The following is a 15,880-nucleotide window of genomic DNA, read 5'->3' on the forward strand; positions in this document are numbered from 1 at the left end:
GGAAGACTCAGAACCAATGTCAGGAAGTATTTCTTCACAGAGAGGGTGGTGGATGCTTGGAATGCCCTTCCGGAGGAAGTGGTAAAGACCAGAACTGTGAAGGACTTCAAAGGGGCGTGGGATAAACACTGTGGATCCATAAAATCTAGAGGACGTGAATGAATGTGGAAAAAGATCTGCAGCTACAAAATAGCAGGGAGTAGCTTGCTTGTTACGGCAGTTACTACCCCAAGCCAAATAAGCCTGATACTTCACTTTCAATGCATGTCCAGCATAACTCTCTGCTTCAGCGGCAGGGAGAATGAAGAAAAGAGGATCTATATACAGACAACAACCAAAAAGGACTGAATTACATAGTCTGGGAAAACAAATGGGCATGGGTGTAGCTTGCTTATTGTGGCGGTTGCTACCCCTGACTAATTAAGCTAAATATTTCACATAGATGCAGTTCCAACACTGCTCTCTGCATTAATGGTGGGGGTGGAAGGGAAATAGAACCAAAAGATTACTAAGAGCCAAGAGTAACAGATAAGTATGAGAAATAAATGTGCATAGCTTGCTGGGCAGAATGGATGGGCCATTTGGTCTTCTTCTGCCATCATTTCTATGTTTCTATGAGAATAGCCACTGTAATTACTGGCACCATGGCATCTACTTAGTGTTTGGGTACTTGCCAGGTACTTTTAAGTTTGGATTGGCCACTGTTGGAAACAGAATGCTGGGCTTGATGGACCCTTGGTCTGACCCAGTATGGCATGTTCTTATGTTCTAGATAAGGATAGAACTTCCCATCCCCAAGCTTTGAAGGAAGAACTGTGCTTTTACACAGAATTGATCATGGCAGATAAAGAAGGAAAATTGAATGTAAAGCTTTTTAAACTATCTTATTAGACAAAAGGGAAGTTAAATGAGTTTCGCATTCTTGCCACAAGAGCCTGAAACATCAGATCAAGTGAGGACTGTGTTGGAGTACTATGACCCCACAATGAGATTGTAGAGATACCAATTTTTTTTTACCCGCAGCCAAGATCCAGGGGAAGACAGTTGAGAACACTAACACTCTCATACAATATTGGAGACAAAGTCTTATAGACAGTGAGGTCCATATTCAAAAGCCATTTGGATAACTGAAAAATTATCCCTCTAAATGCCAAACTTGGCATATTCAGTCACTTATCCAGCTAGAATTTAGCTGGATAAGTTAGGGAAGTTCCAGGGTTTAACTGGGAGGAGTGGAATTAGCCGGATAAGTTATTCAGCTAACTAAAATATTCAGAGTAATATAACCGAATATATTCAGCGGCTTAGCTGCCATGATCAGAATTGATCATGGCAGAATTATCTGCCATGATCAATTCTGTGTAAAAGCACAGTTCTTCCTTCAAAGCTTGGGGATGGGAAGTTCTATCCTTATCTAGAACATAAGAACATGCCATACTGGGTCAGACCATGGGTCCATCAAGCACAGCATTCTGTTTCCAACAGTGGCCAATCCAAACTTACAAGTACCTGGCAAGTACAATCTATGGGATAAATTAGCCGGATAAGTTTATCTGGCCAACTAGTCAAGCTGCACAGTGTATAAATATAGATCTCAGAATTTACTGGAGGCATCAAATACTACTTTTCAGAGAAAATTATTTGACTCTAGAGAGGTGTCTCCAAATAGCAAAAGCAGCTGAACTGTAAGAAAAGAAGCAAAATAGCTGCTGCTGAGGTGGAACAGGAGCATAAAGTTATCTTAAAGAATTCCAGGGCACAAAATAAAAAGCAGAGCTGCTTACCTGTAACAGGTGTTCTCCGAAGACAGCAGGATGTCAGTCCTCACACATGGGCGACATCATCCAATGGAGCCTGGCATGGAAAAGTTTCCAGAATTTTGACTGAGCCTCTCTGAGCATTCTCCAGCATGCAATATACCATGTGGTCACATGGGAGTCCCCATGTGAATAAAAGAATACAAAAAATAAAACCCACAGACAGCCAAATCCACAATGAGGCAGGCCAGTCTCTTGAGGACTGACATCCTGCTATCCTCAGAGAGCACTTGTTACAGAGTAAGCAACTGCTTTCTCAGAGGACAAGCCGGATGACAGTCATCACACATGAATGAATCCCTAGCTACAGACAAAAAAGGGGAACAACAAAACAGGTGCCAACAAGCACAACAACAACAACAACATTTTGTTGGTAACAGGATGGAGGCAGCCTAAACATAAACAGGCCATAAGTAGGAACAGGGCTGGGTTCCAAACCTCAAACAAGTTGCGAAGGATAGATCAGCCAAAACTGCTGTCACGTCAGCCACCCCTATCCAAACAGTTATGTGATGTAAATGAGTGGATGGAAGTCCACGTTGCAGCTCTGCACATCACCATGGAGACTGCTCACAAGTGGGCCACCAACACTGCTATAGCTCAAACAGAATGAGCCTTGACATGACCCACAAATGCAATCCAGCTTGGGCATAATAGAAGCAGATGCAGACTGTCAGCCAATTGGAAAGTGACTGATTGGCAACAACGATTCCCAGCTTGTTCTGGTCAAAAAAGAAAATAAACTGGGTGGACTTTCTATGGGCTTCTGTCCACTCCAGAAAGAAGGCTAATGCTCTCTTGCAGTCTAAACTTTGCAGGGCTCATTCGCCTTGGTACAAATGGGGCCTGGGAAAAAATTTTGGCAGGACGATGGACTGGTTAAGATGGAAGCCCGACACGACCTTAAGAAGGAATTTAGGGTGCATGCGAAACACCACCCTATCTTGAAAAAACTTAGTGTAAGTTAGATAAATCACTAAGGTCTGGAGCTTGCTGACCCTACATGCTAAAGTGACCACACCAAAAACACAGGAGTGCAGCAGCTCAAATGGAGCGTTCATTAGCAGAACCAATACCACGTTGAGATCCCTGGGCACAGCAGGAGAACTTAGGGGAGGTTTCAACTTAAGCGGACCATGCATAAAACATACAACTATAGGCTGTACAGAGTTGGGCTTACCCTCTACACCAGTAATTCCCAAACCTGTCCTGGGGGACCCCCAGCCACTTAGATTTTCAGGATATCAGCAATGAATATACATGAGATGGATTTGTATATATACTGCCTCCATTGCATACAAATTTATCTCATGAATATTCATTACTGATATCCTGAAAACCCAATTGGCTGGGGATCCCCCGGGGCAGGTTTGGGAACCACTGCTCTACACCATGGTGATATGGGCCAATCACACTCAAAACAGTAACTGAGTTGGTCTTGAGACCAGCTTTAGATAGGTGCACAAGGTAATCAAGCAGTTTTTGTGTTGAGCAAGAGAAAGGATCAAGGGCCTTTTGCTCACACCACAAAGAAAACCTCCTCCACTTCAGTCTATAAGACTTCATGGTGGAAGGCTTTCTAGAAGCTACGAGGACACGAGACACATTGTCCAAGAGATTGAAGGGTTGTAAAATCAAACTCTCAACATCCAATCTTTGAGCAACAGAGCCTGAAGGATGGGATGTCACAACCTTGGCCGATCCCGAGTGAAGAGATCTGTGGAAGTTCCCAATCTGATTGGTTTCTGGATGGACAACTCCCGAAGGAGTGGAAACCAGATCTGCCTCAGCCAATGGGGGGCTATGAGAATTATAGTCCCCTTGTCCTTCCTGAGCTTCAACAAAGTCTTCATCACCAATGGAACTGGAGGATACATGTATAGGAGACCCTGGCCCCAATGAAGGGGAAAGGCATCTGAGGCTAGCTTGTTTAATGTCTTTACATGGAGAAGAAATGGTCCAAGGAGCTGCCAACAAGTCCATGTCTAGGCTTCCCCACAGGCAGAAGATCCAATTTGCTAACCCTGATCCAGAGACCATTTATGGGTCTGAAGGAGCGACTAAGTCTGTCCTCTATTGTATTCTCCAGGCCAGGACCATATCTAGACCACCTCTTAACACAGGAGGTAAGAGCCCATACCTCCTTGCTTGTTGATGTCGTACACAGACACTTAATCATCTGTCTGGATAAACACAATTTTGTTGGACAGCTTATCTCTGAAAGCCCACAGCATGTACCTGATCACACGATGCTCTAGGAAGTTGATTTGACAGATGCTCCTGGACAGACCAAAGAGCCTGGGTGCTGAGTCCATCTACATGGACTCTGCAACCGAAGGTGGATGCATCTGTGCTTAGCATAATTTGGACCCAAGAAATTTGGAAGGATGCAACCCATTCCACGTTGGAAATTTCCCACTACCAGAACAATGAGTCCTCGGAGGGATGGAGTGACTCGGATGCAGCCCTACAGATTCTGAGTAGCCTGGTGCTGTCGGTGCACAGATGCCAAGACCTTGTAGTTCCTTCTTCATGGCCTACTACACTCACGTCTCCAGCTCCTCCTCGAAGATCATGGACGCCAAGGCTGACTGAGATGCAGGAGGCCTGGATCAGATCCTCTTTGGAACCAAGAGGAGGATCAGTGGCGGACATTGTGATCAGAGGAGGCCATGGCAAACCTCTGGGAACAATGGAGGACTGGTGCTCCTCACCATGGGGGTCACTTCAGAGGCATCACAGACAAGGCTGATGCATCCCTATGCCTGGCACCATGAATCAGCAGGGACTGATGCTGATTCTTCTTCAGCTTCGGTCGATGCTTGGATCGGTTCTTCCCAGGTGTTGAGGCTGAAGATGATGAACCAGATGTCTTTGACCTGGAAGAAGTGGGTGATGGCCTATCTCTGGCATCCCTAGAGACCATCGATGCTGATGGAGCCACCAGCCCCTCTGATGTCATTGGCTATCAGTGTATCAGTATCAGAGAGGAAAAGAGATGTCTCTTTTCCTCTCTGTGCAGTCTGAAGCAGGGAGACACACAGGCAGCAGACCTAGGTCTGCAGTCTGTAGACTTGTTCCCTCTCATTTTTGGAGCATTAAGAAGTAGAAAGCAAGTCTGAAGTTTTCCATTCCTAAATTATTTCTACTCCAAAGTCCTAAGGTCATGGACACAGATGGCTTTGCTCATTGATTCTGCTCAGCATCCACATACGCAGCCATGACTACCTCCTTAATCTAGCGGGCTACTGTAGCCCATGACGCCAGCTCACCCTGTTTACTCCCACCATGGAGTATAAACAGCTGGCCTGACTTCCTGAGAGGTTCAGAAACCTCTAAATACCTCAAGATATGCTTCTTGATATCCAAGGGCTTTAACAGGCAATATTCCTCCGCATCTCTTGCCCTGTCTAGAAACGGCAGGGATACAGACTGATTCAAGTGAAAATCCAAGGCCACTTTTGGCAAAAAGGAAGGAAGGAACGGTACGCGGCTGTATTGCCCCTGGAGTCACTCGTAGAAATGGCCCCTGGCAAGACAAGGTCTGTAGTTCGGATACTTGAAATGCAGAACAAATTGCCATAGGAAACATTGTTTTCAAGGTCAGTAACCTCAAGGAATGCTTATGCATCGGTCAAAAAGTAGGGCCTACTAAAAAATCCCAAACTAGATTAAGACTCCACAAGGGAACAAGTAACGCAAGGGAGGTCAAAGATGCTTCATTCCCTTCAAGAAACCGGCCACATCTGGATGAGCCGACAAGGGCCCACTATTCACCTGACCTCAGAAATAGGCAAGAGCTGCCACCTGTACACCTTCAATGAATTAAGGGCCAATCCTTTACTCAATACATCCTGCAAAAATTCCAAAAAGAGCAGGATCTTAACCGAATGAGGAAGAACCCCTTAGTTTTCACACCAAGTCTCAAACACTCGCCAAACTTACATATAGCTAAAGTGGAGAACTTTCTCGCTCGTAGCAAGATGGCAATCACCGCAGTAGAATATCCATGCTTCAGCAACCAAGCCCTCTCAAGGACCATACCTTAAGACAAAATCAAGTCGCATCTTTGTGAAGAACAGATCCCTGCCGTAGAAGATCCCTGTAAGCCGGAAACCAGCGGGGTGGGTCCACCAGGAGCCTTCGCAAATCTGCATATCATGGTCTTCTGGGCCAATCTGGTTCCACCAGAAGCTCCATCCCCCTGTCACTCTCTATTTTCCAAATCATTCCGCCCAACATGAGCCATAGGGGAAAGGCATACAGTAGTCTGTCCTCTGGCCACTCCAGCACAAGGACATCGATGCTCAAGGACTTTGCAACTCTCCTGAGACTGAAGAAGCAAGGGACTTTCGCATTGCGCGTAGTCGCCAGTAAGTCCATTAATGGAAGGCCCCAGTGATCCATTATTAGCTGAAATGCCTCGTTTGACAATTCCAGTTCTCCTGGATCCAGACTCTGTCAGCTGAGAAAGTTGGCTCTTACACTGTCTTTTCCTCTGTTATATGAATCTTCTGAACAGTGTCCATCATGTTGTTTTTGTGTCTTTCTTGCTTACATTGTATGTTTTCTCTTCTGTGCATCAGACCTTTGCATTCATTCTTCCTTTTGTACCCGTTTCTCACTGGTATTTGAGCTTCTTCTCAGTTCTCTTCCTCTGATTACTGTTGCAGCCTCTCTGAAAGATCAGTTTCCTGCAGACCAGGCTTACAACCTGAGGATATATGGATGCATTTCCTGGATTTTGTACTTGGGGGGGGGGGGAAGAGATGACCCCACCCCATTAAAAGGGGTAGTTGTATATGCTACCTTGTTACCTGTTTTATTCCTGCTTATTAATTTGCCTGACATATATCTCGACTAACTGTCCTTTTTTCCTTTCAGCCTCTCCTGGACATGGTCATATTTCAGGTAGCCTCCCAGAAGCAGAGGGAAAATTATCACCCCCACTTATGCCTTCGAAAACTGAGAAATCCACTACCCCTGCTCCTAGTCTCACCCTGAGAGCAGAAAAGAAATAATAAATTGCTTTTCCTTTTTAAAAATAAATAGGTGGATTTTGTTTGACTTTTGATGTCATATAGGCTTAGTGGTGTGTATGTGTCTTGAATGATGAGTGTGAGTGCAGAATTGCAAGTATATGTGCAAAGACTAGTCCTGATAATGTGTTATTTGTAAGAGAACTTTGGAAGGGGGTAGAAGATAGGGGACATGTATGGAAAGTATGTTGAGATGGTTGAAAGGCCAAATTTCAGTGAGATGGATTAAATACCATCATATTACATGAGCAATTTTACAGTTTAAATGTGGTTCAGATATATTACATAAGACATGCATTTGGGAACCTAGATGAAGGGTAGATGACTAATCATCTCATGTAGCTTGGGATTACTCCATTAGATTCCAGAGCCATTTGTACATTTATAGATGCTTACTGAAAGGGTTTTATATTCAGCTGAAACAAACCTGGCACCTGATTCAAAAAACTTTTAGGCAGCAACATTACCAGGTTTTATTTCCTGGAAAAGGCACAAACAAATAATTTGATTGGCTTACTATTCATTGACAAAACAGAAAGGCCAAAGATGTATGTGAGCATAGGGCCTGATTTTAAAAAGCATTTACTCACTTAAAACTGGATTTTACTCGAGTAAATGCACTTTACTCGTGTAAGTGGGTTTTTGAAAATTGCTACAATATATGCCATGAATTGTCCATAGGATTTGCTCACGTAAGTGTCCTTTACTCGTGTAAATGGCTTTTGAAAATTGCTACAATAGCAGTTACATTTACACATGTAAATCCTTATGAAAATTACCCCCATAATATACAAAATTAAGCCTGATTGCACTGAACAATGTACTGACAAGAATAAAGGACATTTTCACTTTTTTTTTTTTTTTTTTTTTTTAAACAGAATACGGATATTACTGTTTGAATTAAAAAAAATTATTTAGATTCCAAAAAGAAAGAAGAAATAATAATAAAAAGGTCACAATATTATAACCAACTGCTGATTTGACAAATGCCTGGTAACTGCACCCAAATTATACTGTCATAATTTTCTTTTTACCTTATTCTTTTCCTGTGTTCCATCAGGACTTATTCGGAATGACCCTACCTCAGTGGTCTTCTTTGGGTTTACTTTGCTAATTTCATGTAGCAATTCATCTATTAATGCCCTGCAGGCTGAAACATAAAAAAAGCTATTAGCAAAAAACAGTCCATGAGCTAAAGACAAAAGCAGAGCAAGTTAATTTATATCCAATGCAGACATTCAGGGATTTTTGGCAAGATGACATTTGATACTACAAATATTCACTATCATGCTAATTTTAAATTCACCAGCTATAATAACTAAACCTATTTTTCAGTCAATAAGCAGACTGAATTAGCCATGACATGTGGGTGACATCATCAAGCAGCACCAAACACTCTTCTCTTCTAGCTGGTAGAGCTTTTGGCTCTACTGAGCACATGTTAGAGTTCCAGCACAGACACTGCTCATGAGATTTCTCGGTCATGTTTTTTTTTTTTGTCTGCACATAAACATGGACATGCACTCAGTCTCTCTATATTTTTTCCTAGTCTTCAAATCATTTCTAATTTTGAATCTTGTCTTCAGTTCTTATCTTTTTTAGTTGCCACGCTGCCCCTGAAGCACCCACAACAGAACTTTTCAGTGCTCAAAAAAAGCCCCCAAACAATAAATAAATAAATAAATAAATAATGTCAGGGAAAGAAGAAACCAACAGTGAGCGGTTTCAAGAACTGTATCTGCGGTAAGGTAATGTCACTTACCAACAGGCATGAGTTGCATTATTGTTGTCTTGGTCCTGACCATGACCAGGCAAAGTGTTATGCCTGCAATCAAATATTCCCATGATCTCAGCATTCCAAGACTTACAGAATGAAGGAACTGTGCAAGCCTCTCAGAAGCTGCAGGAGGTCCTCCTCCCACAGGGCAGCATTGTCTGCCTCACTGGGAAAAGAGTTGAGCAGGAGCTCCTCAAAGACTTCCCCATCGGCAAAGCAGGCCACAGACTCAGGACTGAGTGGTGCTGAACGCCCTGCATCGAGAAAGAAGTGACATTTAACAAAGCCATCAAAACAACTGGCATAGAAGCAGCATAAGGCCAAATTTGGTGCATCAGCAACATCAGCACATATTGCATCAGATCCGTTGAGGCACGGCACAGCGGTGCTAGCAACACTTGGAGCATCAGTGCCAAAACATGGAGCATCAGGACTTTCAATAAAAGGAGCATCAGCAGCCTCAATGCACCAACTTCACTGATGCATGCTGCGTCAGCACTTTCCCCTCGATGCTGCTACCTTTCAGTGCACCAGTCCTCTCAACACACGGTCCATTGGGTCCACTGAGACACGACCAATCAATGCATAGCGCATGTACCTACAGTGCCACTGGTTCCTCGATGCAAGCAGCCATGAGACAGTTGACGTTTGTGTCAACACAGCCTCACTCAGTGCAACACACTCGTCAAAGGACTCGAAACGTCCAGCACCAGTGAAATCCCCAGTGACACCCAAGCTGATGCAATGGCAGTCTCATTCAACACCTTGAGAATCAGATAAGGAAAAACATGAGGACATACCAAATGCAGCAATATGATGATCGCCCTAAAACTGGGCCAGGAGGAGATCTCTTGCCTATGCCACCTCCCATTAAAAGAAGCCTTATCCCATCTAGGTTATACGCTGAGGGGTGCACCTGGAAATGCGGGACCCAATATGTTCATTGGTACCACTTATCTTAAATAGACCTCCTGTTTAGGAACAGGAGCCCATTCTTGCCTCCAAGGAAGTTGTCCCACTACCTACATGAGGTCAAAGGATATGTCAGTTGCTCGACTAGATGGCAAATTTGGTGAATAATTTCTTTATGTCTTTGACTAAAGGAGACCTTCTTCTCTCCAGCATTGCTATGATTCTCCCACAGGAAGGAGTCCCCATATCCCCTATCAGGGTGAATTCATCATCAGAACATCTTCGGTTCTTCATCATTCCACTCAGTTGCAGCGGAGTCCAGTTATTTGAGGTGATAGACCAGGTTTTCTCCCCTTAGACACAGCCAGGAGAACTTCCAAAATTTCCCTCTTCATCACTGGGATCCTGGATTAGTTTGCCTATATCCTTACAGTCTGAGGAAGGGGCATCAGAAATACCTTCTTACCTACTTCCAGATCCACCAGAGCAGACCTCTCCTCTAGAATACCTCATTTATTTTAAGTTTGTAGAAAAGCTAGGCAATGTACTCTGATAGAACGTATGCAAGGACAAAGATTCCCCTTGGGAGGTCTTTGGTCTTCTATAAGCACACAAACATTTCCCTTCATAGTATTTCTTCAAAGCACCTGACATGGTGCCATGTTTCAGAATCTGCTTCAGAAGTGCTCTCACTGTGTGCTAGCAATACATCCCAATATCTCTCAAAAACTGTAAAATATGGAGAAATCATTCAATGACTATTGTACGTCCATATATGAACTTCCAATGCAATCAAGTAATGCATTTGTCCCAACCAATCAAGTTCACATATCGAATCTACCTCATTCGTTTGAGAAAAACAATCAGTAAACCAGTGGATTTTGTAACAACCAATGATAGCGTATCATTATAAAATATTAAAAAATATGTATATGTGCTCATTTCATATTCTTAATTTAAAAAACAGCGTATACTTGTGCGGTGCACTGTGACATTCTTTTTCCCCGCAGATGAACACAATGCAACCTGCCAGCATGCCATCTAAACTATTTAGACGGCATGCTGGCAGGTTGCATTGTCACAGTGCACCGCACAAGTATACGCTGTTTTTAAATTAAGAACTGACCAGACAACGTTGAATTTATGTAGACGGCTTGCTTCTACCTGGAGATCCCTGAGGAAGGAGTATAAGACTCCGAAACACTATGGTGTCGGAGGAAAACTTCAGGACTGTTTTAGCCATCTTTTTCTACGCGGATTCAAGATAAGTGCACACACTAGTAACCAAAATTGTACAGTGATTGTGCCATAGTTTCTTTAGCACCGGATGGTGCGTAACAAAGTACACTTGCAACCTATGATTATACTAGCCTAGAGTATTACAGGCTTTATTAAATAAGCCACAAGTAAACTGAGGCCATTTATGACAGTTGTGTGGGTTTAATAATTCTAGCATGTGTTTGAACATCTGTGATGGTTTGTCATTGAACAAAAACGGAGCCACATTGGCAAGAAGGGGACGTTGTAACAACTTTAAATTATAAAGAACAATGGTGGATCTATAAATTAAATACTGTGGAGCAAATGAGCAAGAATGCAGAACTTGAATGGAACTCTAATTTTGAATATTAAATGAGTGCATACATATTTTAAAATATTTTATAAAGATACATTATCATTGGTTGATGAAAAATGAACGGATTACTGATTGGTTTTTCTCAAAAGAATGAGGCAGATTCGATATGAGAACTTGATTGGTTGGGATAAAATGCACTCCTCGCTGACTGCATTGGAAGTTCATATGTGGGTATATAAAAGCCATTGAATGTTTTCTCTGTATTTTTCAGCTGTTGAGAGATATGGAGATGTATTGCTGGCAAACAGTGAGAGCACTCCTGAAGCAGATTCGAAATCATGGCACCATGTCAGGAGCTTTGAAGAAATACAGTGAAGAGAAGTGTGAAGGAGTCTATGAGAAACTCCTTTGGACCACTTTAAGGGACTGGGCACAGCTGATGGTGTTCCAACACAAGCACTAGTGGACTTTGGAAGTGTGAAAACACTCCTTTGCAGAGACTTGGTGAAGGAGTCCAAACTGACTACAACAGAGTAGTGACCCTGGCATGCATCCATGGAGACCATCGATAGTATCCAACAAGCAGGGTACAACTGAAGACTCCAGCCAATTGATAGGAGTTCTCCCTTAGCTACCCTACCCTGAGGTCATAGGACGGGAATGTCCCAAGCTCAAGAGCCTCTGGAACCAGCTCACAACGGGTTTGTTCAGTCACAACAGGAAGAGTTGGACTTTCCAGAACTCTTCCCCTTGGATGATCCAGATCTCTTTCATAAAGACTCCAAGACTACTAAATCTCTTTAAGTGGGCAGGAGCATATAGAGAGGGTGGATGGAAAGGTAGTCCCTGAAGCACAGCTTAAAAGACCCTGTTCCTCCTTATCCCATGATGAAAGGTGATTTACTTTACAGAGTCACAAAGGGAGGGAAGTGATAGAACAACTCCTAGTTCCCAAACCCTACCATCAGAAGATCATGCAACTAGCACACAACCACCTTCTAAGGGAGCATCTGGGGATGAAAAGACTCAGGAAAAGATACTGGCACAATTCTACTGGCCGGGCCTACATACACAGGTCCAGTTTGATTGCTACTCCTGCCAGAGTATGAGCGGCACCTCTCATACTCATACACATGCTCCTAATTGAAATTCCTTTTGAAAGGGAATGCATGGATCTTGTGGGATCACTAGAGAGATATACTCGAGGAAATAAGTATATCCTCGTCATTTTGGCTATGCCACAAGATATTTGGAGGCAGTACCACTATGAAATATGAAGACCAACAGTGGCAACCGCCTTAATGGAGCTACCAACTGAATCAGGGGAATCCAGTTCATCTCCAAGTAACAAAACTCTGCACCTTGCTCAAAGTAAAAACCATGCAGAGCTCGGTGTATCACTCACAGACTGATGGCCAGGTCGAGCGCTTCCAGACGCCCAAACAAACGTTGAGGAAATTTGTGGATGAAAGATGGTAAGAATTGGGAGGCAACCATCACCGTAAGTGGATGTTCACTTCTAATGTCAAGTGAAGCCTTACCATGTGGTCCTGAGACTGCAAACTCCACCAGGAAAGCAATGTGCGCTGAAGAGGCCGCACGTGTGCTCTCACCCAAGGGATAACCTCCATGCTGGCTGTCATTAAACCCAGCAGCTGAAGATAAGACCACACTATAGGGCGAATAGTCCTTCTCAGGAATTGAACTTGAGCAATTAATTTCTGAATGCGATTCTCCGGTAGAAAAACTCTGCCCTGCTTCATATCAAAACGAATGCTGAGATACGCCAACTTATGAGATGGCTGTAAGCTGCTCTAGGTCAAGTTCATCGCCCAGCCTAATTCTTGCAATAATGAATCACCTTGCATGAAGTCAGGTGACTCTTCTAAGCTTTTGGCCCAAATCAACCAGGTGTCCAGATACAGGTGAATCAGGACATCCTTGTGCAAGGCTGCTACTACCACCATGACCTTGAAGAAGGGCAGTGCTTGAAACTAATAATGACATCTCAGAAAGGCAAACCGCAGGAACCATTGATGTTCTCAGCGAATGAGAATATGCAGATATGCCTCTGTCAGATTCAGAGACATGAGAAATTCTCCTGACTGGACTGCCATAATTATGGAGTGAAGAGTTTCCATACAGAAGTAAGTCACCCACAAATGCCGATTGACTCCTTTGAGATCCAGGATGGGCTGAAAGGATCCCCCTTTTTTAACCCTTATTATCTATCGATTCGGGAACATGAATTACAGCCTTTAAGTTCAATAGCCTCCTTAATGTAGTCTCCACTGCCACCCTCTTCCGTAGGGAGCTGCAGGAAGACACCATAAAGGCACCTGGAGGAAAGCGAAGAAACTCTAGAGCAGGGGGTCGGGAACCCATGGCTCGCAAGCCAGATATGGCTCTTTTGAGGGCTGCATCTGGCTCGCAGACAAGTGTCGCCACACTTCGCGGTTCCCCGCTGACCCAGCTGCTCCCCGGTCCTCCGCCGCCCGGGCTTAAAATGCTGTCAGCCCGGGCGGAATGCGGCAGGACAGCTGGAGTCAGCGGCACCGGCGTGCTCTCTTCTCCTCCCCCCCCCCCCCCCCGCGGCCCGGAAGAGGAAGTGGAGAGCATCGGGTGCCTGCGCGGGAAGAAGAGACCACAAGTGTGGTCTCTTCTTCCCGCGCAGGCACCCGATGCTCTCCACTTCCTCTTCCGGGCCGCGGGGGGGGGGGGGGGGAGGAGAAGAGAGCACGCCGGCAGCGGCACGACTGGAGTCAGCCGGGTGCCTGCGTGGGAGTCATCGGGTGTCAGCCGGGTGCCAGCGCTGGAGTCATCGGGTGCCTGCGCGGGAAGACGAGGCCACGCTAGTGTCCGACGGGAAGAAGACTGCAGCGCGGCTCGGAGGAAAATGAAGAGTTTCAACCGCGGCCGATGGGACTCCGCCTTCGCCTCCGCGAGGGCTGAAAATGAAGGTTAGCATTGGGAGGAGGCTGCTGCTGCTGCTAGTTCCCGGGGTGGGGGTGGGGGAGAGAGATAGTGAATGAGCGAGCAAGCATGTGTGTTTGAGATCCTGTGTGTGTGAGTGAGAGACTGCATGTATGTGAATGATTGAGAGCCTGTATATGTGAAAGAGAGTATGTCTGTGATTGAGAGCCTGCCTGTGAGAGAGAGAAAGCATGAATGTACGTTTACCATTGGGAACCTGTATGTGTAAGTTTGTGATTGAAAACCTGTTTGTGTGAAAGAGTATGTGTGTATGATTGAGATCCTTTGTGTGTGAAAGAAATCATGTGTATGTATGATTAAGAGCCTGTGTGTATAAGTAAGAGAGAGATCATGTGTGTCTGTGTGTGATTGAGAGCTGGTTTAGGTGATGGAGCATGTGAGTATGTGATTGAGAGCCTGTGTGTAAATGAGAGAAAGAGAGGACATGTTTGTAAGCATGTGAATGAGAGTCTGTGTGTGAGAGAAAAAGACAGAATGTATTTATGTGATTGAAAGCCTGTGTGTGTGTGTAAGCATGAAAAGATAGACAGCATGTGTGTAAATGTGTAATTAAGAGCCTATATGAGAGAGAAAAAACATGTGTATATGTGAGTACTGAGAGCATGTGTGTATAGGTGTGTCATTGAGAGCCAGTGTGAGAGAGAGCGCTGGTATGTGACTGAGAGAGGAGAAAGTTCCAAGCAAACCACCCCACCTCCTGCTAATTCAGAACAATCTCAGGACACCTGGATATCAAAACGTTCCCAGGTATGCAGAGCAAAAAAATTTTTGTATCCTTATTATTTTTCATTACTGGATCTTTGTGTCTGCTATTTTGAAATATTTTGTTGGTATCTGGAAATGTTTTATATGAGTTTTTAATTATTGGATATTCCACTCATCAGCTGTTTCGAAATATGTTCTTTTTGTTAGTACAGTTTTACTGCTGATGATTTTATATTTCTTGATTTGTTTTATAAGGATGGGTGATGTTTCTTTTTTCCTTTGTTACACTGCATACAGAGACTCTGGCTTGTTGCAGTTTCCAATTCAGTTTTTTCTGCATGCTTCTTGTTATGCGTTTTGGTCTCTTTATTCTATGTTAGGTGAGGGACAGCACGTGATTCAGGTGAGGTTTTCTGCTGGCGTGTGTGTTTCTGTGTAGGACTCTATAGCAGCCTGACTTGGTCCGTTTTCCTAATAGGAGATGTATTGGTGTCTTAAGGCCTGGTGTAATATTTTCAGAGACTTATTGTACTTTAAAAGTGTGATCTTACATAAAATGCACACATTTACTTGTATTTAGTTTTAAACATATTGTATGGCTCTCATGGAATTACATTTTAAAATATGTGGCGTTTATGGCTCTCTCAGCCAAAAAGGTTCCTGACCCCTGCTCTAGAGCATAGCCTTCTTGTATCGCGCCCAGGACTCATTGGTTCGACGTGATCTAGACCAAACTCTGATAAAAGTGAGGTAGACGTCCACCTATCTCCTGCAGCAGTAGGCAAGTCCGCACCCCTTCATTGCAAAGACTGAGTTGTTCTGCTCCTGGAGCCTGCATTCCTCTGAGGCTTTCTGGGCTGAAAGGACTGAAAACTGCCGAAAGGTCGAGATCTCTGAGTATTCATTCCCTTATAGGGACCAAAATGCCTGAGGTCTCAAGCGTGGCACCTTGCCCCAAAAGGGCATAATGCCGGTTTCTTATCCTCTGGAAAATGAAGGACCTGGGATCTCCCCCCCCCTTCTATTTGTCATTTTCTCCAACTCACTGCAGAATAAAAGA

The 15,880-nt window shown here is 44.1% G+C and overlaps 1 protein-coding gene across 7 annotated transcripts in view; it reads right to left on the minus strand.

Moving 5' to 3' along the window:
• The window catches only part of CNPY1 (canopy FGF signaling regulator 1), a 205,814-nt gene that overhangs the window by 77,010 nt on the left and 112,924 nt on the right, over positions 1-15,880 (minus strand). For all 7 annotated transcript variants that reach the window (XM_029588475.1, XM_029588479.1, XM_029588476.1 and 4 more), the window contains one exon: positions 7,891-8,006. In XM_029588475.1, coding sequence (XP_029444335.1) covers positions 7,891-8,006 — 116 coding nt within the window. The remainder of the gene's footprint in view (positions 1-7,890; positions 8,007-15,880) is intronic.

Source organism: Rhinatrema bivittatum, chromosome 2 (genome assembly GCF_901001135.1).
Source record: "Rhinatrema bivittatum chromosome 2, aRhiBiv1.1, whole genome shotgun sequence".
Taxonomy (NCBI): domain Eukaryota; kingdom Metazoa; phylum Chordata; class Amphibia; order Gymnophiona; family Rhinatrematidae; genus Rhinatrema; species Rhinatrema bivittatum.